This window comes from Pezoporus occidentalis, unplaced genomic scaffold (genome assembly GCF_034315485.1).
Source record: "Pezoporus occidentalis ecotype Australia unplaced genomic scaffold, CSIRO_AGI_Poc_V1 ctg98, whole genome shotgun sequence".
NCBI classification, from domain to species: domain Eukaryota; kingdom Metazoa; phylum Chordata; class Aves; order Psittaciformes; family Psittacidae; genus Pezoporus; species Pezoporus occidentalis.
In genome coordinates, this window is record NW_026916347.1 from 1,291,956 (window position 1) to 1,317,937 (window position 25,982).

A 25,982-nucleotide genomic window follows, 5' to 3' on the forward strand; every position below is an offset into this window, starting at 1 on the left:
GCTACCAGTTCCATTTACAGGTGACACAAAGTTTAACTGAGTAGTAAAAATTATGAGGTTTACAGCCACTTCATAGACACTGAATATTTGAAACTGATTTGAGGGGGAAAGACTGTACTGAAACTGCATTTTATTTTCAACAAATCAAAGTGACAAAGGCTGTGACTGCAAGTTATAGAGGCTTCAGCTTGTGAAGTACAGAATTTAGGAAACTGATGTGACAACCGCAGATGAGAATCTGACTGAGGTTTAAGGACAGGATCAATGCCTTTCTCCCCTTCATTATAGCAAGTACAGATCAAGTAGAGATCAGTTTTCCTTTTGAAGCCCAACACTGCCAAGTTAGGTGCTGGAGAAATGAGGGAGCACAACCACTGGACCACCACCAAAACTCTAAAAGCAAAAGCAGCACAGCTTGCCTTGTAATCAAGACATTTGAATCTCACATGTCCCACTCTTTCCTTTCAAATGTAAGGAGAGGGGGCTCAATAGAACCTCTTTCCATCTCTTACTCCCCCCAGATGTTTTCAAGGCTGTGGGAAACACTCTACTGGGAGAGAGTCAAGAATTTTATCTGTAAGTTTATCTAAAAAGTAGATGACCAACTTGTTTGTAACACACTGATAGGTCCAAAAGCACAATTAAAGAGCCTGTTTTAATTAATGGAGAAAGAGTCACCAACAAGCAGCAGCTGGGAGCTGAAGCCAGAAAAACTCAGAATTAAAAAATAAAAATAAAGCTGGATGTGGTTTCTGTAAACTGTGATGGTGGCTGGCATGGAAACAAACTGTTGAGTAAGACAGAAAATTTACCCTTCAAGTCAAGGGTGGAGGTTAAAGTCCCTCTTCCAAAGCACCAGGAGTTATAGGTTCAGTGTACGCTACATCTTGTCACCTCCATAATACGGGTCATTACAAGTCAGATGTCGTCATCCCTGCTAGCCTTCAACACCACAAACTTCAAAGGAGTCGTTAAGATAAAACGAGCCATTCTCAAATGGGAAAGGGTTTTGGGGTGGGAGGTGCTGCTTTTGTCCTGCTGACTTCAGTTCAGACAATCAGCTCTTTATTACCACTGCCTAGAAATACATGAACATATATTTATTTTAAATAGCTATATTCTGCTTTGCACATTAAAAAGTTACATACAAAATAGCTCCCTTTTTATTATTATTTATTCAATCTGTACTCCAACATGACCTTTCCTCTTCCTCATGAACTTCACCATTGTATGATGATACAGATTTTTCACTTGGCGATTTGAAGCAATATAAGTCAAATAAATCAAGATTTTCATATTAATCACAGAAAAGAACTAGTTCAGTTCTATTCCCAGCTGTAACGGCAGAAGGTATCTTTTATTAGTTTAAGTATAAACTGACACTGCCAGTACCCAGTGGCCCTAATTTGCAAATGTTTCCATTAAGTACCCTAGCACTTCCCTTTTAAAAGGGCTTAACTTAAAACAGCTATGGTTTAAAGTTTACAGGTATGCAGTAGCTGCTTCCCTTTTTGCAAGTGTCCCAACCTTTGTGTCTGGGAATAGGAACATCCTATTCTAGGGGTCACTTCCACATTTCTGCCTGTGGATGTCTGAGTAACTCCAGTGTCTCTGGAGTACCTGATGCTTGTCAGCAGCCACAGGGGAAGGCACACTGAAGCATTTCATGTGGAATGCAGCTGATTAATTGCTGTTACATTAACCAGCTCAGAGAAATTAAGATGCAAAAGTCAGCAAATGTTTCACTTGGTTGCATATGAGCCTGCCTTGCAATCTTTACCCAAATAATGTGCTTTCATCCATCTGCATTACAGTAAACAGAACTACAGAGGACTGCGGGGGGGGGGGGGAAACGGGACAGACCAAGAAACAACTCCTATTCTGTGGGATTAATCACATGTTTCACTGTTGTTACGCATAAAACCTGAAGCCATAAAGCATCATGTAAACCACTTGCTGAGGGAAACTATGATGATGTTTCAAACTGATGATCCAGAAACCACCTCTGGTACCTACTGCTTGGCAATAGTTACTAGAAATAGGCAGGCAGATGACTGCCAGAAAAAAACTTTACAGCTGGTGTGGGGCTGTGCATACAGTCACAACTGACTAAAACATTTCTTGTTCTGAAACTTTCCATTCAGGAAAAGCTAACGATATGTATCTTAAGGCTATTCTGTGACCACTTTAAAAGGAAACAAAACAAAACAATTTATTAGTTGGTATTCAAAAAAAGAACCAGCTCCTACAACTTTCAAACCAACTTTTTTAAGCTCCTCTCTCCAAGTCCTAGGAGAATAATAATCTCATACTTCTTTCAAAATTTTGATGCCAATCCATAATTTTGATCAAGATGTGGTCATGGGATCTAAAATATAGTATAGAAGGGATAATAAAAGATAAGGAAGAAAAAAAAAAGAAATATTGCAGACCAGTCACTTCCATGGGCTGTACGGTACCGCCTGGCATTAATGTAAGTTGCAGAGGTGATAGGACGCAATTCCTCTTGTGTGAGTGACACCCGTCCCTGTAGGGCCTCAGAGGACTTGAAGTCATGCCTGCTTGTATCTGCCCTGGAAACCAGGTATTGAACTATGGAACTATAATATTCCTTTGTATACACTACTCACCACACACTAAGACGCACAGAGGTCTCTTGTTTCTAGCAAGCATCTTCTCTATTTAAGAGGGGTCAACATCTCCCACCCAGGGAAGCACAAATCTAGCATGAGAGATGTTTCACATTAGCTCAAACTTGAGAGCCACCTCTCAAACATGTCCTGGAGCTCACTGAAAAGCAATCCTGAAAGAGCATGAAGATTAAGAAGAGACAGCACGGGCTGTCATTCAGTTAACTCATTTATTGTTTTTCTAGTAACAAAGTACAGAAGAAAGGATAGTACATTGGCTCAGAAAATTCTTGTTCAAGAATAAACTGCCTCCACACATATTTGCAGTATAACATGGGTAAGCTTTTAATGTCCATTTTTGACAGCTCTCTACAGAAACTAATGAATTAATTAAATAGCTAATACAAAGCTCCACCTGCAGAAGATCAACTACTTTGTTGCAAAAGACTTCCATGACTAACATAAGTTCAAAGAAAAAAGTTCACACCTGACTATTACTGTACATGCCTGTACATACTGTACCTCCATACCACCTCTTTTTGCGGCACTGATTTCTTCACCAGCCTCACGAATCAAGTCTGCTTTGATCACCCTTACAGGAGTTACAGCCAACTGATCAGTATCCTCAGGAGCCATGATCTCAGGTGCACTGCGGTGTTGCTAATATTTGTTCTGGGTTCTTCCCTGTACATGCAAGCCTACTACATCTGTTGCTGAAATGGCTGCTAGCCTGGCCTTGCTGGTTGAGATCACCTCTCTTTTGATCTAGCATCGATGAGAAAATGAACATGAGGCGGCAGTGTGCGCCTGCAGCCCAGAAAGCCAACCGTATCCTGGGTTGCATCAAAAGAAGCATGACCAACAGGTTGAAGGAGGTGATCCTGCCCCTCTACTCTGCTCTTGTGAGACCTCACTTGCAGTATTGTGTGCAGTTCTGGCGTCCTCAACATAAAAAGGACATGGAACTGTTGGAACAAGTCCAGAGAAGGGCCATGAGGATGATCAGGGGACTGGAGCACCTCCTGTATGAAGACAGGGTGAGGAAGTTGGGGCTGTTCAGCCTGGAGAAGAGAAGGCTGCATGGAGACCTCATAGCAGCCTTCCAGTATCTGAAGGGGGCCTATAAGGATGCTGGAGAGGGACTCTTCATTAGGGACTGCAGTGACAGGACAAGGGGTAACGGGTTAAAACTTAAACAGGGGAAGTTTAGATTGGATATAAGGAGGAAATTCTTTCCTGTTAGGGTGGTGAGGCACTGGAATGGGTTGCCCAGGGAGGTTGTGAATGCTCCATCCCTGTCAGTGTTCAAGACCAGGCTGGACAAAGCCTTGGTTTAGTGTGAGGTGTCACTGCCCATGGCAGGGGGGTTGGAACTAGATGATCTTAAGGTCCTTTCCAACCCTAGCTATTCTATGATTCTATGGCTGTGCAGGAAGCAGAACTCAGCCCTCAACATCTACTAGATTACCACTGTAACTGCAAGACTATACATTTAAAAGTTCACCTGAACTAGTAACAGCATCTCAAGGATTTCTTTCACCTCATCTGTTCTGCAAGTTTCCTATCTGCTAATATCACTCACTGCTCTCTCTGTCTTCACCTGTGAATCTCAAGCTTGTTACAGGTATTAGCTAATATGAACAATCCTCCTGATATAACCATGTAGACAAAAGAACTGAAGGGTGAAATATTTCAAGTGGTGACTGCCAGCACCAAGAGCTGGAGAGGAAGAGCTGTAAGATGTTGAGGGGCACACACACAGCTGGACACTGAGGTTGGAGGAAGGCAGAGACTCCCAGGAGAGGTTCCCACTCAGTCTCAACATCAAGGCTGCTGGAATGTACTACCTTATGCAGTAATGGGATAATCCCATCTCGTAGGGAGGCCTCTCCACATTTCTGCTGGAAACCTTAACCTCTAGGTTTGGAAACCAATTTGGTACATCCTGGAGCAGTAGGCAATGTCTTGGATAAATTGTGTATGTGAGAGTAATAGTATCTAATTATATGGTTATGTACTGTTGCTTGACTTCCTGAAGCTTGTCCAAGAAAACTAGGACAAAGGATAAACACAGTACTGTTACTAACAATCATACATAAACATAGTGATGATCACTGAAATGAGCTGACACACCACATAAACCTGTTTCCTTTTTGGAAAGATCAAAATGTCTGTTAAAGCTGTGGATTATCTTACACAAACTATCCTGCATGAAGACAGTTGCTGGTAATGTATAATCCTAGAGTATGACCTCTGCATTAAAAGTAAACCTGAAATCAGAAGAATGAATGAATTGAAAGACTAGTAGAAACACATGGTTCTGAGACTTTCCTCCCTATTAGCAAGATCTCTACATTTGCCTGCAATAAGAATGTGATATGAAGGAGTTACAAAACCACAACAGAATCACAAGCAAAAGACAACTCTTGCTCCTATTCTCTGCAGACAGGACGATGTAGTCTCCAATGCTACAGCACATTATCTACAGGAAAAATATTTGGCACAATGTGCTAAAGAGACATTAAATAAGCAACAGAACATTTATACCTTTGTTTGGTTGTTGATTTTTTGTTTTGCTTTGGTTTTATGTATTGGGTTTTTTTTTCTTTCTTCAAGAAGGGGCTTTAAGGTGAAAGCAAAGGCAAAAGAAGTATTTTGGCTTTTATATGAAGATATTATGGATCTCTAAGGTTTATTCTCATTTTAGAAGCACATGAGTCAAGAACAGGTAACAGCAACAAATGTCTGCTTATAAACTAATTCAAGAACATCAAGTAGCAAGTAATTTTTTGCACCTAAAGCAATTTAGAGAATACTTTAAAAACAGAGACAAAAATTCCTCCAAACCCCCACAGGTTCAGTGAGATACGAAGCACAAAATATTTAACTAAATGGACACAACCACACACTAGTTCCAGTTAACAGAGAGATTTTACTTCAAAGTTAGTTTCTAACTTTGAATTAACTAACTTGAATTTTACCTCAAAGATAGAAAAAAATCTGATTGACATTTCAGAGATAAATAGCCATAAATAATTCTACGTCTGTGAGATCCAGAGTAGTGATTTTCCGAGGTATAAATACTTAAGAGTAGGAAATGCAATTACCCTTCAAGGTGGTAAGGCAAACTGGAAATCTGTGTCTCCAAGCTTTGATACAGATTCAAGTAGGTTACACAAGAAACTGAAAGATACATCCCATTTCTTCACTATAAGGTCCCTGAAAATCCTAAGCATAAGATTCAAACTTATTACTGAAAAAGTTCCAATGTTAACTGCTTCCACACTCATAAAATCTGAGTATATGAATACGTGCTAAACATGCAGACTTGCAGTTACACTGACAGATGCATAATATGTGTGCAAAGCATTTAGTAACATGGTCCCAGACTCTTGCCTCCAGGAACACCATTGATGCTGCACCCTTAAAGAATAAGGTGGAAACACACAGCATTCACTTAGCACAGAGGTGAAGCCAAATGCTGCAGATGTGAGGACACAGCCACCTGTTGTTAGGTCCATAAGGAATCAGAGGCAGTCTACACTCAAGCATATGAAAAAATTATAAATGGGCCAACATTAAAGCAGTGCTTATTTAGAGGAAGAGAACTGGATTGTAAATAAAGCTCCACAAATAGGCGATCCCATTCTTCTTTTTGTTTTTGAAGACGTCGAAACTCAGTTCCTGAGCCCCAGAAAATGAAATTCTTAATCTCAGCCACTGACTTCAGGGAACAGACATGTGGACTTGCTCAGTAATAAAAGCACGCTTTGACTTGTGGCTGGCATGAAAAATCTTCATAAGCAACTTCCTAAAACAGGAGCAATGTCTGCTACCAAAGGGAAACATGTTTTGTTAACAGACGAGAGACCACCACTTCTGCGACCAAGAGAAGCTGAACCCATCCCAAAGGTGGATTTTGTTTCTAGATGTGAGGACTATTGACTCAGAAGGCTGTTCTCCTAAGAGCTTAGATTTCAGCAAAGCTTGGAGGAGCAATTTCTAAATAATAAATTCCCCCATCAAGAATTCTTTATGAACAAAATAAAGGCCAAAAAAGTTCAGCAGTGCAAACATAAACCTATATATAACTTGTCAGAAGTTAAAATTTTAAACCACTGGGTGCAGGGTTTAAAGGGACATCAGCAACTTGAAAGCTAGACAGTTTCAAAAACTCTCAAGTTCAAGTACTTTAAGGGTATTACACTACAGCACGCTTCCCTGGCAGAACTGTTAGTCTTGTTCTTCTCTCAAAAAAAACTTAAACAAAACAGAAGCTCAAACCAACCCAAAGCCCAGCCTACTTTAAGTATTTCACCCCTTAAAGAAACACACTCATCTGAAAGAGCAAACCAACAAAGTCACTCACTATGCATCAACAACACCCAACAGGAGGAAAAACCCTGTACTTCTGGTGCCTCTCATTTACGGAAATTACCTTTAATAAACAAAGAACTTCAAAAATCAGTCTGCAGGAACCCGACAGTATCACTAAAGAAACAGCATAGCCACTGGACGATCAAAATCACTGCAAAGAACAATCAGGGCCGTGACTCATGCCTTTGTGGAGCTGTGATGATTTCAGTGGCACTCTCCACTGACACAGTTATTTATACACACATACAGCTCACCGTGGGATCAAGGCTGACACACGCTTCTTGTTAGAAAGCAAACAAGTAAGCATGTTTTTGCCAGGGAATTAAAACCCACTAAACTAAAATTAAATTTAAAACCAATAAAACTCTAAAATCACAAACTCAGATCCAGGGCTCCCTTTATGGGAAGCTGCTGCACATTAACATACAACAGAAACATCAACAGACCTGCAAAAAACCACCATCAAAACATACTTGGCTATCACATAATTAAACAGCACCAGTACTTCTTTTACAAAATCATAGTTTTGCAGGAATAACTCTCAGCTTGTTCGAGCAAACTGCAGTGAAAGCTAGACAGATTTTGTTAATATCAGAGAGGTGGTTTAAAAATTCTAGTTAATGCAACAGCTACAGATCATAATAATTAACTCAAAGGTTCTGGTTTTGAGACCACAAAGCAAGGAGTTCACATGCAGTAACCAAAATCAAAACACAAGTTTTATGTAAATAAGTCTGATTACAAGAAAACAGCAAAACCTGAAACTTCCAAAGTTTCTTTTCTTCTCTGAGGCATCACTAAATAAAACTCTGTGGCTGTACCAACTGCTGTGAGTTTTTATGATGTTTAAGGAATTTTTAGAAAAAGAGTTTTCTCCTTTTCTTCAAATCCCTTTCAGAAACCACTTCCCGCAGTTTGCCTTTCGTAATTCATCTCCACTCAGAAGCCATCTGCTCCTTTCCTCACACACACATGCTGTACACACTCCAAGACAAACAATGCAGAATCAAATGGCATGATCCGACTTTTTTTGTTAGGACTGCTCAAGCGGGAGCAGCTCCCTCCCATCCCACCCCTCCCTCCCACTTCCTACCTCCTCTCTTCCCTCTGCACTGGGGTTTGCTGGGAAGCAGCATCTCTAGCTTCCAACAGTGGGGCTTAAGAGGACCAGCTTCCCATTCCGCACTGAAGTCCATAAAGAGCAGAATGGATTTGGGAAGGTCACAGCGTTTTTGCACATTCACCGCAAGCAAGATGAAATGATGCCAACCTGCAAGAGGAGCACCCTTTTCATTTCCATGCACGCCTTGCTCCCCATGTGCTGCAGCAGAGCTTTAGGCCAGCTCATCAGAACCAGCGGTGGAGTGGGACTCCGGCAAAGCAGTCATCTTGGAGGATCTAGTGACAAACCCTTCCAGCTGCCCAACTTTTATCCATACACCTGAAGCCCTTTACAATGCTACCCAGCAGTACTAGTCCTTTTTCATAGATGGAAGGAGGACAGCGCAGGCACCCTAGGGACTTGCCCAACACCGTCCAGCAGGGCAGTAAGAGACAAATGCCAAATTATAGACCACTGGAATAATCCAGGACTGCCTATGCTCTGTGCTTCTCGCCAGCTTTCCAGGTACCACACAGAAGGGAACGATAGTGGTGCTCTTGCCAGAAACACACAGGAGAGAAGAAGAAAACCCTGAAGCTGGCAAGGGGTAGGAATGGTGGCAACTGCCCACAGGAAGAAGGCAGGCAGGCAAGAGCAGAAGAAGCACCTCAGGCACTCACACCACTACCAGATGCCAAGGTTTTTATAGAGAAAAGAAACAGGCAATGCCCCATGAGAACAAGTTCACAAGGGCACCTGACAGAAACTGCTAAGTGCTATGCCAAGGAAGGGTTTGATACAAGTAACAGTTAAGTTGTCTTGACAAGCACAAGAACAACTCTCTAATAACTGAGAGATCACAAGCAGGGTGGTGTTCAAGCACATGCAAATGAACTCACAGAAAAGAGAGAGGCTATTGGTGTGAAGCAGTTTCTGAAGCAATTTTCCTATTTACTTAGTACTCCTTATTAGACTGTTTACCTGTTAAAAGCAATCAGAGTGGGAGTAGGTTTAGGCACCTGCTCCTACACGGAGATGTCCTAAAAATGTGTGTTTTAGCACAGAAATCAGCCATGGAAACACCACACTTTCAGCACCACAGCACAGCTTCAGGGATACAGTTTGGAAGGATGTTACAGCCACCTCAGTTATCTGGTGCATTCTCAAATGACAAGGTCTGGGAAATACTATCTGCTCCCAGACTGCTGAAATGAAAGCATTTCCACTGCAGCTCTTCAGAGGTGCTTCTGTCACAGGCTGTCTGCTCTGTCAAAAAATTGTCAAATTACTACTTTTGAAAAAGTGGGAAGCACAACATCAACTTCTTATGCTAAATGCTTTATGATCCATTGAAAAACATGATAATGAAAAGCTAAGGTTTGAATCATCAGGAAATGACTCTTCTATTCCCACTTTGCCTCAAAGTCTACAAGCAGTACAGCAGGACACTCATGCTGCTTCCCATGAAAGAGTTAAAGGATACTCAGATAAAAATTCTTCCATAGTTAACCAGTTTCTATACAAAGCAAATTTAATAACGGAAAATTGCCAGGCCCAGTGTTAATATACAACACAGCTACACATGAACACACAAATCTCGGTAGAAAAATATTAAGGTGAAATTCCCAAAGGATTTGCAGCCTGGCTGCTTAATGAATTATTTGCTTCAATGGGCAAGCAAAACCAAACACACACATACCCCAATGCCTGAATATTTGGATCAAGTTCAGCCAGTCAGAGCCCACATTCACATGCTCAAAGTCCAAAAAGTGAATGGAAAAAGGCCACAGAGTGCTTCTGTACCTTAAAACCAATATAATAGCTCTCAAAGCATCACACTGGATTCCACAATGTAAAGCATGCACTTTTATATTGAGTTACTGATCTATGACTAAAAATTCTTGCAAATGCAGCTATCACTTTTTTTTCCATCCTTATTCAAGTAAGTCCTGCTTTTCCAGTATGGCATGGCTTCTTTGAATCAATAGGCCATAACACCTTCCTGTTACAGGATAAAAGAAATTATTAAGACAGTAGAAGAAATTTAGCAAGATGCAGCACAATGCATCTCTCAACGTAATTTCATCCACGTGAGAAAGGTAGTCATAGTACCTCCAAGATAACAGCTTTGAGAAGCATCTGGAGATATTTGAGATGATCACAGCATCTCTGCCGAGCACACAACAGCCAGTAATACTACACAGCACTTGGAAGACACGAAGATAGTTCCTCTAAAGCAGAGGACAGAAGGGAGCTTTGGTCAATCAAGCAGAATTAGCAAGTTAAATTTAGACTAGAACATTCATCTGCTTCTGTGATAAATGCTACATGATCTTTGCTGACAACTCAGTATTGCTTTGCAGGACAAAGCTACTACGAAGAAAGAGTACTGTGCACCCAAAATGACATGCACCAACATCTTGTGATCTCTCATTCAAACACTGATCTTGTCCATCCCTGATCCGCTTACAAGATCTGCAGAGACCATAGCACAGGAGGCCACGGTTGGGAAGTACTCACATGTTTGCAGAAGAGCAATTTAGAAGCTACTGGTCAGGGAGCAGCACTCCCTGCAGTAACATTTACCAAGAGCCTGGCTTCAGCAAGCCAGGCACAAAGCCCTCAAATAGGCAACAAAACAAAGCCAGAGCAACACCTCAACCACATGTCAGCAACAGATCCTCATTTCCAGGACAAATCCTGAGAGCTGTTTGCTTTTGGATACATTAGGAAACATCACTGCCAGCGTGTTACCCACAAAACAGGGGGAGGGGAGGTTGTAGCATCTCACAAACAATAGACTAACAGTGACACTGTTAGTCACTGTCCCTTAAATGAGGTAAGTATCAAGCTATTCCTAGTGAAGGATAAGTAAGAAGCTAATGATGGTTATTAACAGCCCTTAAATCTAACAGTTCATCTGAGTTAGACGCAAGAGTCATAATCCCTTTATGACCTTCCCTATCTTCATTGGGAAAACACACAAAAGTTTTGTGAAAGACTGCTATTAACCAGTTTTCAATTATTTTAAATCCTGAAAATTACACTAACCTGAATCAGAATCTACCAGGCTCTGGTACTTACATATATCACTGAGGACTTAAAATAGAAACAGTAGGCAGGAGCTTTGCTTTTTACCACCTCTTCAAATACAGCAGGATTTCTGCCCGAGACCTCCACAGGTATTGAATGTAAATGTTAATCTGCCATGAGGCATGCCTAGGGACTATAAATCACCCAGTCTGATAAACTGGATTATAATGATAAAGGTGGTAAGGATTTCTTGCTATTCTTCACTGTCAGTCACAAATCATTAGCCCAGAAAACTTGCTCTTGTAACAAGGAAAACTATCACTAAAACAAGCCAAGCCTTAACCTGAAATACAAAAGCTACAACTTGACCAGAAGTGTGAAAGAGAAGAAATAGTAAGAGATCTGAACTGTTCAGCTTGATATTTTTTCCTGTGAACCTCTACTACAAATGTGGAAAATTAAACAAAAAAAGACAAAATCTCATCTGCTACTTGACACTCTACCTTTACTCACCTTGGCTTTAGCCAGAGCTTAGCAATAAATAGGGGAGATATGCACATCAGTCTGCTCAATCTACACACCTGACAATGGACTTGGCCTAAGAACTTAGCCTGGGATTACAAAGCAAGCCGATATACGTATCTTTGAAGTACTAATATTGGCTTTGCTTGTGGTTTGGGGTTTGTTTGATTTTGTCCAGATTGGTAAGTGGCTTTGTACAACTCCAAAACATTTTATGACCACGGTACACACATTTGTCTGAGGTGCTTATTATTGTTCCTACACAGAAAAGGTAAGGAGTGTTTGTATTACATAGTGAAGCTAAGGTAAGAAAATCGTGGCACTTGAGTCAAATACAAAATGTTGCCCGTGCTCCTGAAAAACTATTAGATGTTTATACAGAAATCCATGAGAACTGTGTCTAGGCCATCCAGAACACAAAGAAATAACTGTGAGTGGGGTTGCATAATGAGAAGTCACACAACTAAAATATGAAAGCACTGAAGTTATGAAACTGAACCGCAAATGCCTTCTTCCTCAGTTTTACCTAGTGTCCATCCCTTGTACAGCAAATATTATATTACTAGGGCACAAAAATAATTAACAACTGCTCAGCAGATTTGCTCAACACAGGATCATGCTCCTCTTTATCTTGCAGTGGCTTCTATCTCAAACAGAAAAAGGCGGCTTGAAGTTAATAAAAATACGGCAGTGACAATCTACCATTTCTTTCTCTTGCATCCTATCTCCACTCTACTGCACACTGCAAATATAAATAAAACTCACAGTCATGGCCAGCAGGTCCTTATTACACCCAAGAGATACAGGGACTCTGACTAGCAAGTAGCCTTGAACGTACTAACTGATGCAATAGGAAAATTTAATTGGATTGGTCAAAGTCAGCACATTAACAACTTGACTGCCCTCCAGCTCATTCGTTAGTTTCAGCATTAAAGGTTAACATGAGAAGCAACACAGTTTGCCGGAGTGGGGAAGAGCACAGAAGGGCCAGGCTGTGGCTCACTTGAACAGGATCAGCCTCAGCATCAGTATAGCTGTGCATTGAGGATGGCAGGCATTGCGGTTCCAGTTCTGGTTTCGGCAGAATAGAGGACACTTGGGATGAATGGATATGCTCATGGAGACAAGAAGGACAAGACTTGGAAAACATGAAGTGTTTCCAGGTTAGCTTAATCTATTGTTTGCATAGTCACAGTCCCTGTTATTTCCTCTACAATACTGCAGGTATTTAAATATTCTCTTAGGTTTCAAATATCCCAAGGCATGAAAGTACAATAGCAGCCTGGCAAGGAAAACAATAATCAACATTACAACTAGTTATCATGAGGAAAACACGGGAGATTTGTTAACACTGAAGTTGCTGTGTCAGAAATGAAGAAGTTTAGAAGGAGACACGGGACTCCCACTTCTGAGCTCATTGCATGGTCAAAGTTACCACAAGTTGTTTGCATCTTATCAGCCTCCTAATCCCCATCACCTCAGGGGGGGTGTAGTTAATTCACAGCACTACCCTGCTTTTGGCAGAGGGACTGTTCCACTCTCAGCATATTCAGTTTTCATACGGGAGGGGACTAGACAGAAGAAACAGCAAAACCCTCTTACCTAGATGGCAACTATGGCAGAAGTAAGAGATTCCAGCATACTGCTGAGACAAGGTGATTTGTGGAATTAGAGCACCTCATCTGGGAGGATAACTTCTTGCCTAGTCTTGGCAACCAAAAGCAGCAGTATGCCAGCCTAATTAAGTACTGGCTTAAGAATCTGAAGCGCCAGAATCCATTTTAAGATGTCACTAAGGAAAACACTCCAAAAAATAATAGGCCAACTTACTTTTACTGACTCACTGGTGACTTTGGTAGCTGCTACTTGGACAGCTGACAGGTGAGGAGAATAGTCAGAGCAGATGATCCTAACACATGAGAAACAACTTATTTGATCCTACCCAAAGTTTGTCTTAATGAATCCCTTTCTGTAACATGACAGTGCCTTTCTTATCCCTTATACGTAAGCTACACCCTAGATCTCCTCAGATCCTGTATCTCTTCCTACTGAGAAGTCCACAAAACAAGCCCTGCTGTTGTACCATAATGTGAATGTTCTCTTGATCTGATTTTATGTTACAGTAAACCTAAAAAAAAACACAAAGAGGTTTCTATGTAACTGACAGATAATGTAAAATTCAATGCAGTGCAGCGTACACTAAAGCATGATGCACACTAAGGTCTTTGGGCTGGATCAGAGAGACAGTCCAGGAGTAAATAAGGATGACACATGAAGACCAGACTTAGTATGCCGTTAAGAATTCTTAAGTAGCCTATTGATCAGATTCTATTATACTTATAATCATTAGATACCTCAGATATTTTTGCATTCTGGTTCTCATTACCACCACCACAAGACCTCAAGATTATTCCATTCACACACATGCTGCCAAGTTAAAAATATAAATCGTATCTTCAGAAAACGGTATGTATTTCCTTCCTTGTGAATTCTAGTCACTACGAACCATAACACAGCTATTAGATGCTGGCAAGAGCAAAGGAAAACAGGATGTATGGCTCCATATAAGGGTTCACACCCCACACTATCTTAGAAAGGTAAAATACACCCGTAACAGCTTCTGTGAAAACAATACTAGAGCGGTCATTCAAAATCCCTGTCTTGAATTCTTATGCAAAACAGAAGGCCATGGCTTGCATTTTACAGAAGTTACTCAATAACAGTTTCAAGAACTTTGCAGTCAGTTGCTTTAAAATAGCAAAAAATGAGAATATAGAGAGAATTTGGTAACATTCATCTTCACTCAAGGAGTTGGGGCTTTGGAACAGAAGCAGGTCTGATTTGATCATTCCTTGTAATTGTATAGTTAGATAACTCCCTGTGAAAAATCAAGCATATCTGACAGTACCTGTTCCTCTTTTTCTTTGGTCTTGCTCCTGGAGACTCTGGAAGAGGTAACATCCTGAGCTGGAATGACAGAGATTTGATGCAGTGGCATGTTCATCACACCGCCTTGTTTGGTCCTATCATTTACAGGAACGAGGCTTGAAGACTGTGCTCATTCAGTGCCATTGTCAGACCTTGCACCTAAAAATAAAAATATTCGTGATGTTAAAGTAGCTTGAAATGAAATTATTTCTAAACCAAAGTTAAGCCACCAACTGGAAAAAGATGCACCTCTTACTTTCTCTCTGGATTCTGAACAGGAGAGTTTGGTGCACTGGTTGAGTGAGGAAAAGCAGGAGTTTTAAAGAGCTAGAACTAGACAAGTCAGAGCACTATTTATGCAAATGAATCAAGAAATAAATAATCAACCAGCTGTGAAAGTGGTCCAAGAGCAGAGCCAGAGGGCAGGGATTACGCTCGAGTCTGTGTGGACAGGGAGGAGGAGTTGCTCCACGCAGAGCACCTGGAACATGCTATGTGGAGGTGCAGAGCAAAGCTCATGAAGATATTTGCCTGAACTGCCAGCCCCACCACACTGGATCAAACTGCCTCAGACATTATCCTGAATCAGGCTGAATGCTGTAGCTTTGTTCAAAAAGAGTCAGTGGCCTGAATTTGGACCCAGTCATTCATATAAACATGTATGAACTGGCAACAGGAAGATGCATTGTGTGAGCTGTTCCTTTCTTAAGGCTATTAGAGAATAATAGAATCAAAATCCCCTGCTAGAAATCAGGAATCCACTGGACTACACAAACATGCTTTATCCTGCTTTTACTAATACAATAGGGAAGCACTACACACTGGAAAGACAGTGATAGATGTAGAATAGCCACAATTGAAAACACTAATCTGGAAGGCAGGCATAATTAGCCACACCTTTTCTTAGATTAGTAAAGTTACTTTAAATAAAAACCTCTTTGAAGCATGTAGGATTGTGGAGCCTTTATTTAGAATGTAACCTGCTACAAATGAGACACAATCAATCGTGTCTAAAGAAAGGTTAAGAGGGGAATTAAACACAGCAGGGACTATATACTAAATAGGACAACTGGAGGATGCACTGTTCTTCTGTTTCCATAACATATCAACTTTTTTGTTGGTTGGTTTCGAGTCTGTGAAAGCAGACAACAGTGCCTTATATATTATGTTCCTTAACAATTTGGAAGTATTGTAGCCTAGCACTTAAGTATATACTCTTAACTTCCATTGAATACAATTTTCATTGAATATTTAATTAATTGGAAATTTTGAAGATAGGCCAAGCTTCCTAGGTTTTTAATTCTGCAAAAGATGCTGGTCTGGTTATATTTCCGTTAAACTCCACAGGAGTACTGCAGTTGTGTAAAATGAAAACAGGATCAAGTCTTTTGACTGCTTTTGTTAAATGGCAAGTAAAAAATATTATATATCCAAGGCACTTTATGCAGGGAATGATAGTTCAGTATCACCTCTGCACTGAGGAGAAAAGAGTTATCAAAGCTTGCTGAACAAGTCATGAGCAAAACCAAAAATGCAGGCAATGCCTGCTGCTTCCCAATCACACACTCCATTTGCTGGACAATGCTACCTGCTCATTCGAGTGCTCAGCCAAATTCAGAAGCCTTACTGACACACAGTCAGGATTTATATTACTTCCACAGATACCAAGATGGTGCATCATAAAGCATGGAGGCACTGCCTCTAAAGCTTGCATGCATAACTTCTAGGCATCACTGATTAAAAAGATAAAACACATCTACATGCACAAACAAGCAATAACAAGGACACTTCCTTACTGGAGGACAGAAGGAAACATGGCACTTACCAGCACTATTGAATCTCAGCATAAAGAGAAAACACAGAACCTCTCCAGGTCCTCCACACACCTGTTTAACCGTATTCTCTACGGGAGCCAAGCCAGAGGAGAGTTAAATGTGGGCTGAGATGGGAAAATGAAACTGTAATAAAAAAGGCAGGAAGGGAAGGTATCTTCCCAAGAAAACATAAGGAAGTGAAATCCAAGGAACTTTAAGCTCCAGTGAAAATACGCCAAGTAATATGTTCTGTGCTATTGCCAGTGACAGCTGAGATAAGATGAAGGAGACAGACCCTAATCTGTGTACCCCCTCAAAAAGGGTTCTAGGCTTGCAGCAAGAACATGTTATTACCATAAAGAGAACAAGGAAAAATATTAGAAAACACAGTTAACCCCTCTGATTATGGAACTAGATGATCTTAAGATCCTTTCCAACCCTGTTCTATGATTCTATGATTATGACAAACAAGTCAAACCAGTTTTTTCTGAAGGTTCTTCGAGGATAGCGTGTGTTAGAATTCTTTGAAAGAGTTCAAACAGCAGATATAATCAAATTAGATATTCAAAGATTATGTGAAACAGCCCTCCTCTGTAAAGAAGCCTGGCAGACGCTCTAATAAAGCCTTTGTTCAAGGGTTGCTTAGAAAAATCTCTAAACATAACCCAGATGCCACACTGTAGCATGCCCAATCTGGACTGTCCCTAACAGCGCACACACTCAAAGCCTGTCCATATCAACTCAACCTGAAGCATGTTAACTCCACAGCACTAATTAAAGGATAAAGTTACATGAATCAACAGACCATCTGCAGTATCAAGTCCAAACAGACAAGGAGGCCAGAAAAGCAATGCCACTCAACACAAAGCAAGTTATGACAAGCTCCACAGAACATTTTCCATGGCTAAATTAAGACCATGTGTTCCCTGATCCAGGGATGAGGAGTTGGGCACCTGCGAAGAGGGATCCAAGCTTCAAGCACATCAAACTGGGGGGATTGCCCAAAAGGCTCCCAGGGAAGAAATGCTAAGGCCAGGGGTCTCCTCCTAGATATTCCCTTCTCTTCAGGATTCCAGTTAGATGCTCAGGTCATCTCTCACATAAAGTGGGAGCTCCTCATCACTACACTACCTCCACCCAACAGCTGAGTACACTCACCCAGGAGGTGTCAGATAAAGGCTCAGCTTGCTCCTCCCTCGTGTGGCATTTAGTTCATAAACCAGAGAAGTCCCATAACCACTAGTGTACATGCTGTTCTGTTCATGATGGAAGGACTTTCCAGTTCCTTTTGGCCTGGAAAGCTGAAGTAATCATGGGATGGGTGGATAAGGAGAGAGAGAGTACATGGAGGACAAGTCAGGTCCCATAGGCAGGGTGGTCATCTACCTGTGAAGGAGGAGGAATCCTGTTCTCCTCCTACCCTCAGGGTTGTTCACAGATCATTTACTGGAGTAACACACTTAAATAAAACCTCTCTTAGGAGTTTGGGCATTTAGCAAACTATAATAAAAATTATGCCTGTTTTCATAGCTGGACCCTTTAGCGATTTCTTTACTGATGCTGCCAACAGCCAGTAAGTCACAAACACAGAATACTGCTCTTGTACAGGCAGGTTTCCTGCAAACCTTGCTGGGATACATGGGAATGCCAGTAGAGAGAACAGCCTGAAGCTCTGCTATTACCCTCATCTACAGCTACATTGTTTCCTGCAAAATGGACTGCAGGCATACTGCATATTGCAGAGAGCCTTCCGAAACTAATTCCATTACAAAAGACAAAAAGAGGTCAAAATCCTGGCCTCAGAGCCTATGGAAGATCTTAGCTCAATGGCACTAAGATTTCACTCAACCAGGTAATCCAGTTTTGCTTCCTGCAGGACAGGAAAAACAGTTACTAAAAATGCCAGCAGACACCTGGAAGTGCATCAGCTGGGTCATCATCACAGTGCCAGAACCATGAAGCTGCAGCAAGAACAGTCAGATTCAGGGGCAATAAGACAAAGAGTCTCAAAAGGCAGCTGAGAAACAAAAAAAAAAAAAAAAGGAAGGAAAAGTATGCACATGACTCCCATCTTGCAGCTGGGACATTCCCCTGACAGCAACAGAACCAGAAAATCAGGTTCCCCTAGGTTATCAGCATTAAGTACATGAGGAGCGATTACCAACAACACGTAACTTCAGTATAGCAGAAGCAGGTGGGAGACCACTTGAAACACCACTTCTATCACCTACACTGTCAGAACCTCAGTTTCCTCAGTGACAAAACAAGAGCATAAATCCACCATGAGATGAACCTAAGAGTCATAACTTGCTGGACTGAGAAGTGCCTCCGAGGTGAAGTGAGCTATTCCACTGTCCCTCACTTGCCACCCACTGCAGCTTCTTTGCTCATTACACATTCCAAAGTAAGGGCTAAACTCTCCTTGCCAAAGATCCCATGCTAGACTGGGGCAAGTAAGCACAAATCATAGAATCATAGAATGGTTAGGGTTGGAAAGGACCTTAAGATCATCTAGTTCAAACCCCCCTGCCATGGGCAGGGACACCTCACGCTAAATCATATCACCCAAGGCCTCATCCAACCTGGTCTTGAACACTGCCAGGGATGGAGCATTCACTTCTCTTTGTGGTTTGGTATCTACTGAATCTAAAAACATGGAGTATGAACTGCAGATTTTATTAGGTCATTTACACTTCAGAAAGTCCACCATATACCTTTGTTATATGGCATATGCTGGAGAACTTCAGCAGAAGCTCTGGAGCTGTAATGGCACTGGCTGCAGATGTTCACAGTCCTTACAAAAAGAAAAGCATCCTAAGAATGTATGTAGGTGTGTACACATGCTTTGCATTACTCACAGGAGATGAAAATCAAAAAAAATTAGTAAATATGTCAGATGGTTTCCTATTTAAAGTACCATAGGCATTTTGGATTATAAAAGAGTCTGTCTTGATGTGAATGAAAGGTAAACCCTGGAACCTGTGGTAGAAACAAGATGATAAGTCACTAATGGAAGGGAACTGGAAGGAATTTCACCTGTGAGTTGTTCTGGTCTGCTTCTTACACTTTTCTTCAATTTCCCTAGCCCCCATTAATGACAACAGCTGTATCACATAGGTCAATGGTCTGATAATCTGCTGTAGGATGGGTGGTTAAAAATAAAGCAACAGATCACTGCTGTTCAGATAATCCAGACCCTGCAGCACCATGCACTGCCATCACAATCCTGCCATGGAATAGATGCACGAAGTCTGTGGACTTCAGGGGACCTCCCAGCTGCAAGCTGGAAAGTGCTGCCCTAAGGCTTTGTGGATCACTGCCCTGAACTCTGGTCTTCTGAAACTTCCCCTCTATGCAACATAAAACCTCACCAATCCAAACAGGAATGGAAACCCTCTAAAGAAACCTGTGACTGCTGCTAGATGATACAGTAACATCTTCATCAGCTGGCTTACCTTCTCCTGTGTGACCTGAAATAATATGTTAATACAGATGTGGAATCCATTTTTCTGCTGGAGGTCTTGATGCAAAATCTCCAAGCCCCATTAGAATCATAGAATTGTTAGGGTTAGAAAGGACCTTAAGATCATTAAGTTCTAATCCCCCTGCCATGGGCAGGGACACCTTACGCTAAACCATCTCACCCAAGGCTTCGTCCAACCCGGCCTTGAACACTGACAGGGATGGAGCATTCACAACCTCCCTGGGCAACCCATTCCAGTGCCTCACCAACCTCACAGGAAAGAATTTCCTCCTTATATCCAACCTAAACTTCCCCTGTTTAAGTTTTAACCCGTTACCCCTTGTCCTGTCACTACAGTCTCTAATGAAGAGTTCCTCCCCAGCATCCCTATAGGCCCCCTTCAGATACTGGAAGGCTGCTATGAGGTCTCCACGCAGCCTTCTCTTCTCCAGGCTGAACAGCCCCAACTTCCTCAGCCTGTCTTCATACGGGAGGTGCTCCAGTCCCCTGATCATCCTTGTGGCCCTTCTCTGGACTTGTTCCAACAGTTCCATGTCCTTTTTATGTTGAGGACACCAGAACTGCACACAATACTCCAGGTGAGGTCTCACACGAGCAGAATAGAGGGGAAGGATCACCTCCTTCGACCTGCTGGTCACGCTCCTTTTAAAAGGATTCTTTCTTTTTGTTGTTGTTCTGAAGGTAACAGAAGCCTTCGTGCAGCCACCTTAGCAAATTCCTGTGTGCATCCTAACTTTCCTTACTTTCACTGACATATAGCTTATGCCTACTTTCTATACACTACATTTTCCATATTTGCAAATATTTCCAATCCTATTAGCTTCTGTTGGCTCCAGTTTAAAGCTTTTATTTATTTCAGTTTGAGCTTGCCTGGACTCCTCCCCTACTAATGTAGCTTACATAATCCTTTTCTTGAGATGACAGATGTGTATTTTCAGTAAGAGAATCCTGCATCTGTGTTTCATTTTGTTTTACTGTAGCTTAATCAGTACTTTGTTAACAGCATTATTTAGGAGATGTTATCAAGCCCCATGCTCTTCACATGCATTTGTTAACTGGACAAACAAATTTAATCAAAGGAGCTTAAGGGAGAGAAAGGAACACTTCTTTCCCTGCAGTACCTTTCACATTTCAGGGCTAGTTCAGTGTGAAAAGTGAAAAGAACCCTTGTGTTCAGACCAGGCAGATATAATTCTGTATTACTGCTATTTACAGCTCTGCCCGTATATTTTACAGTGTTTAGTGGCTCAGCTGCAACTTCTCCCTTTATTATCTCCGTTCCTCCTTTCCTCCACCTGCTGGTGTCCTAAAAATAATCAGCTTCAAGACTAAAAACCATTTCCCTTCCAATAATTAAAAAAATTAATCATGTTACATAGTTGAAATCAAAAGAAAGGTTTAGAAAGGGGACAAGACGGACAAGATATCCATCTGCATGGTACCCATGTACATTGAGCAGCTTTCAAAGGGAACAGGAATATAAGGCTGTAGACTACACAACACATACAGAAATAGAGGTATCTGCCAGCTCTGGCTGACTCCTTTCAAAATAAGAATATGATTGTTTTTACAAACATAATACAACTAGACAAGCAAGCTATTAAACTACAGCATCAATAAATAATGGTCCCAGAGCTCTCAGCAACCCCCTCCCTTGATTTCAATGGAAGCTGAGCAGGATTTGCACCTCTGAGAAACAGATTCCTTAAAATCTGTCCCCTTCAAATCAAATCAGCTGCTAAGGAACTACCTTGGTAGCACTCAGAAGAAAACAAATGTCACTTTCCTCTGTTCCAGTAACAAAATGTACAGTCATTTCAGTCTCTTGAGCCAAAAGGGATTACTTTTGTCTGTTTATGCTGCTAATAGCAATTTACCTGCATCAGAAGCATCAGTGAACATTCCTGATGTCCTGTGGAAAGAACAAACTGCCAGATGCTCTAGACACACATGGGCAGTAAACTCTTGCTATAGAGGCAGAACTTCTTCAACTACACCAATGGTGAGCTAACTAATACACAATTTTAAGTACTACTCCTGTAATTTCTTGATGAAACACTCTATAACATCAGCAATAATCCCTGGGACAGTCTCTAACTATAACAAAAAGAAACAGAGGTAAAGCAGAAGCTTTACTTACTACACTGGGAAGCCTTAATGGTGGGGGTCTGGGAGAGGTCAATGGCCAGGACTGCCATTTTCACAACCAGCAAGCTGCTCTACCTGCTCCACCAGATTTCCAAATCCATTTGCATAAGTGGGTGCTGCTTGTTCTTTTGCCTAGATAATCACCATTTCACCTCACCCCTTCACATTAAACACATCTTCCTGCCCTGAGGCGCTTCCAAACAGCAATCTAGCACATGAATCACACCGCAAGCTGTGACTCTTTACAGCTTTGCTGCAAGCAGTATGTAATATCTCAGCATGTACGAGACTTGTCTTGTTATCACTCTTAGCCATGATCCCATCAACTCCCACAATGACACTGGTTTCCTGAGAAATTAATGCCCCCCTCCAGAAGAGGCATTCTTCCCTATGGTTTGGCACTGAAGCCATGCTGCAGAGCAAAAATTAGGCTGTCTTAATCACATGGCTGAAATGAAATTTTTCTTAAAGATATGGATGATGACTTGCTTCTTTGCAGGAATTGCCACAGTACCGTGCTTAGTTGATACAGTTCTGGAAAAAAACTCTTTTTCCTTTTTCGTTACACATCCAAAAGCATTGCACAGCAGTAACCTACATGGATTACATCACAGTGTCCACACTGGTCAATACGTTTTCCTTACCTACAGAATTGGTCAGAGAGTGCAGTTTCATACAATTTGAAATTCTTAAATTAAAGGAAAATAAAAAGGTAGAATTACTGTAAACACAAGTTTGGGAACGGCCCACCAAGGTTGCTGCAGTCAGTCCCCTGCAATTGGGTACAAAAACCACTCCCCCCTCCCTATTCATGGTCAAAAGCCAAAACCCACAAAACATGACATGCCAAGGAAAGTCAGCAAGTGATGTCAAGGACAAGGGAACACTCCAGATCTGCAGAATAGTAGTAAATCTATTGAGAAAACTGCCCACATGATCATTATGACTTGGCAAAACACTCCATATGATGATCAATGATTTTTAAAAGAAATGCTTATGAAGGTTATAATCAAATGGAAAGAGAGACATACTAATACAGTGAGAGAAATCTACACCGACATATACCTGCAGGCAAATTTCTAGTCTAGTACACAAGTCCACAGTATAATGTAACACCTATGGATAATTAATGATCACTTCCCATTCTCTATTGTAATCCCTTTGGGGTTCATGAAACTCTAAAACCAGTTCTGAAGTGCAGCAAAAAACTGCTCTGTACTTTTGTCTTAAAAATTAGTGAATACCATTGAAAACAAATGCACAAATTTATATTGAAGACAACGAAACCCTGGGTTTCTCAAACAAGAGTAAACATTTACAATGCAAGATAGTGATGAAACAAAATAATCTCGTCATTGTTCAGTGAGGGCATTGCTCACATTCTGTATTGTTCACAGATAACAATGATGCATTTTTAGGAAATTCTTGTGCTCCATCACTTATTTTCCATTACATCAGATGCTAACAGTTATAAAAGCTATTTATGAATGACAGATGCCTAGGCAACATTATTCACTATTGTTTAACTGCTGCTAGGTGAAATATTCCTCTTAAGCCAGAATAAAACCAGTATACTATTGACTACATGATTCTGTGTTTTGAAGTATGAAATCATTCCTTCTTTGTGTTTGGTTGAATAATAAATTTCCAAACTGGTGCACATAAAAATGTATTTCTTTTGAACGATTTATGAGTGAAATGCCAGGTAACTCTCTATTTACAGGTTTAAATTACAATACATCTTTGCTCTGGAAATCTCACTGAAAATTTCGATTTCTGGATCATTATGAAAAACATTTAAATACTTTCTGAGGAAACAGCTATAAGCCACATTCTTTAGGACCTACATGAGGCAACTGGAGAGGCCAAACCCAGTGTCTTCAAAAGTTCTTGTGCAGAGCAAAAAGGGCAATGTACTAAGCAACCTGTATCTTTTTCTTCCACAAACTTGCATGACATCAGTAAGTTATGCTGTCTCTAAATTGGAGAGACATCAATTTGATAGATGGATCACTTGATGGATAAAGAACTGGCTGGATGGCTGCATGCAAAGAGTTGTGGTCAACAGCTCAATATCCAGCTGGAGACCAGTAACGAATGGTGTCCCTCAGGAATTGGTGTTGGGACCGGTCTTGTTCAACATCTGTTGGTGACGTGGGCAGCGGGATTCATTGCGCCCTCAGCAAGTTTGCCAATGACACCAAGCTGTGTGGTTCGGTTGATATGCTGGAGGGAAGGAATGCCATCCAGAAGAACCTTGACATGCTTGTCATAATGCCAACCTTATGAAGTCTAACCATGACAAGTGCAAGGTCCTACACCTGGGTCAGAGCAATCCCAGGCACAGCTGCAGGTTGGGCAGAGAAGAGATTCAGAGCAGCCCTGTGGAAGAGGACTTGGGGGTGTTGGTTGATGAGAAAATGAACATGAGCCAGCTGTGTGCGCTTGCAGCCCAGAAAGCCAACTGTATCCTGGGCTGCATCAAAAGGAGCATGACCAGCAGGTCAAAGGAGGTGATCCTGCCCCTCTACTCTGCTCGTGTGAGACCTCACCTGGAGTATTGTGTGCAGTTCTGGTGTCCTCAACATAAAAAGGACATGGAACTGTTGGAACAAGTCCAGAGAAGGGCCACGAGGATGATCAGGGGACTGGAGCACCTCCCGTATGAAGATAGGCTGAAGTTGGGGCTGTTCAGCCTGGAGAAGAGAAGGCTGCATGGAGACCTCATAGCAGCCTTCCAGTATCTGAAGGGGGGCTATAGGGATGCTGGGAATGAACTCTTCTTTAGGGACTGCAGTGACAGGACAAGGGGTAACGGGTTAAAACTTAAACAGGGGAAGTTTAGATTGACTATAAGGAAGAAGTTCTTTACTATGAGGGTGGTGAGGCACTGGAATGGGTTGCCCAGGGACATTATGAATGCTCCATCCCTGGCAGTGTTCAAGACCTGGTTGGACCCAGCCTTGGGTGACACAGTTTAGTCTGAGGTGTCCCTGCCCATGGCAGGGGGATTAGAACTTAATGATCTTAAGGTCCTTTCCAACCCTAACTATTCTATGATTCTATGTTTCAACCATAACTTCTCACATTTTAAAGTAATCTGAACTTCTGATGCAAAACTAGCTACCCTGAAGTTTTAAATTTTAAATACATTTTAAATACAGGGGAATACCATGAGTCACTACAGTATAACAGATTCCAGCAAGAGCTTTTTATTGGGAAGTATATTCTGGCATAGCATGTCTGCTTTATGATGTTAGAGGGTTTTTTTTCACCTTTTTTCATGCTCATACCTTCTCTATACATTTGCCAGTGTTCAAGAATTCCCTCTCCAGAGGACAACATGGAAAGGACAAGTACTGTGAGCTGCCCAACAACTTGTGCTCCAGGCAGCTGGGGAGTCCATAGCCCCATAGACAGAAACACCCATCTTTATTTCAACTAACACTAATACAGTGGTGTACTTGCCGGCTCTGGTTCAGGACAGCAAATCATTTAAGTTCTTCAGCATATTCACTTCTGTGCAATGGAAAGCTAACTACTTCCACTTCCCCCTTCCAGGCTGCTTCAGCTGCACAGACAGCTTCTGTGGCAGTGATATTCTTTCTTACCACGGCAATGTACAGTACATGCTACAACCATGAGCACAGACTGAAGTGCTACAGTAAGACAAGGAATAAAGCAGTACACATCTGAGTCACTCCTTCAGTTTCACACCTGCATCCTCACCGAGACACTTGCTAGCCAGACAAACTTGGTATTTCTCATAAATTTTAACATGAAAATTATGCTATGAAGAGCTTAAGAACATCTGTGTCACAGCATTACCATAAAAAAATGTAAAGCGGTATAAAGCCTACAGACAGAGTCCAAGTCTGCGAAAGAATCTGTTCTCCTCCAGTGCCAGAACAAGGCAGACTCTTCCTGCTGTAGCCTTATCATGG

The 25,982-nt window shown here is 41.5% G+C and overlaps 1 protein-coding gene across 8 annotated transcripts in view; it reads right to left on the minus strand.

The window, feature by feature from the left end:
- MARCHF8 (membrane associated ring-CH-type finger 8) overlaps positions 1–25,982 on the minus strand; it is a 103,000-nt gene that overhangs the window by 66,226 nt on the left and 10,792 nt on the right. For 5 of the 8 annotated variants that reach the window (XM_062606684.1, XM_062606683.1, XM_062606692.1 and 2 more), the window contains one exon: positions 14,573–14,751. In XM_062606684.1, the coding sequence (XP_062462668.1) occupies positions 14,573–14,668 (96 nt within the window). In that variant the 5' untranslated portion in view covers positions 14,669–14,751. Of the gene's footprint in view, positions 1–14,572; positions 14,752–17,564; positions 18,066–25,982 lie in introns of those variants that run through there. The other 3 variants (XM_062606690.1, XM_062606689.1, XM_062606685.1) reach the window with 2 other exon arrangements.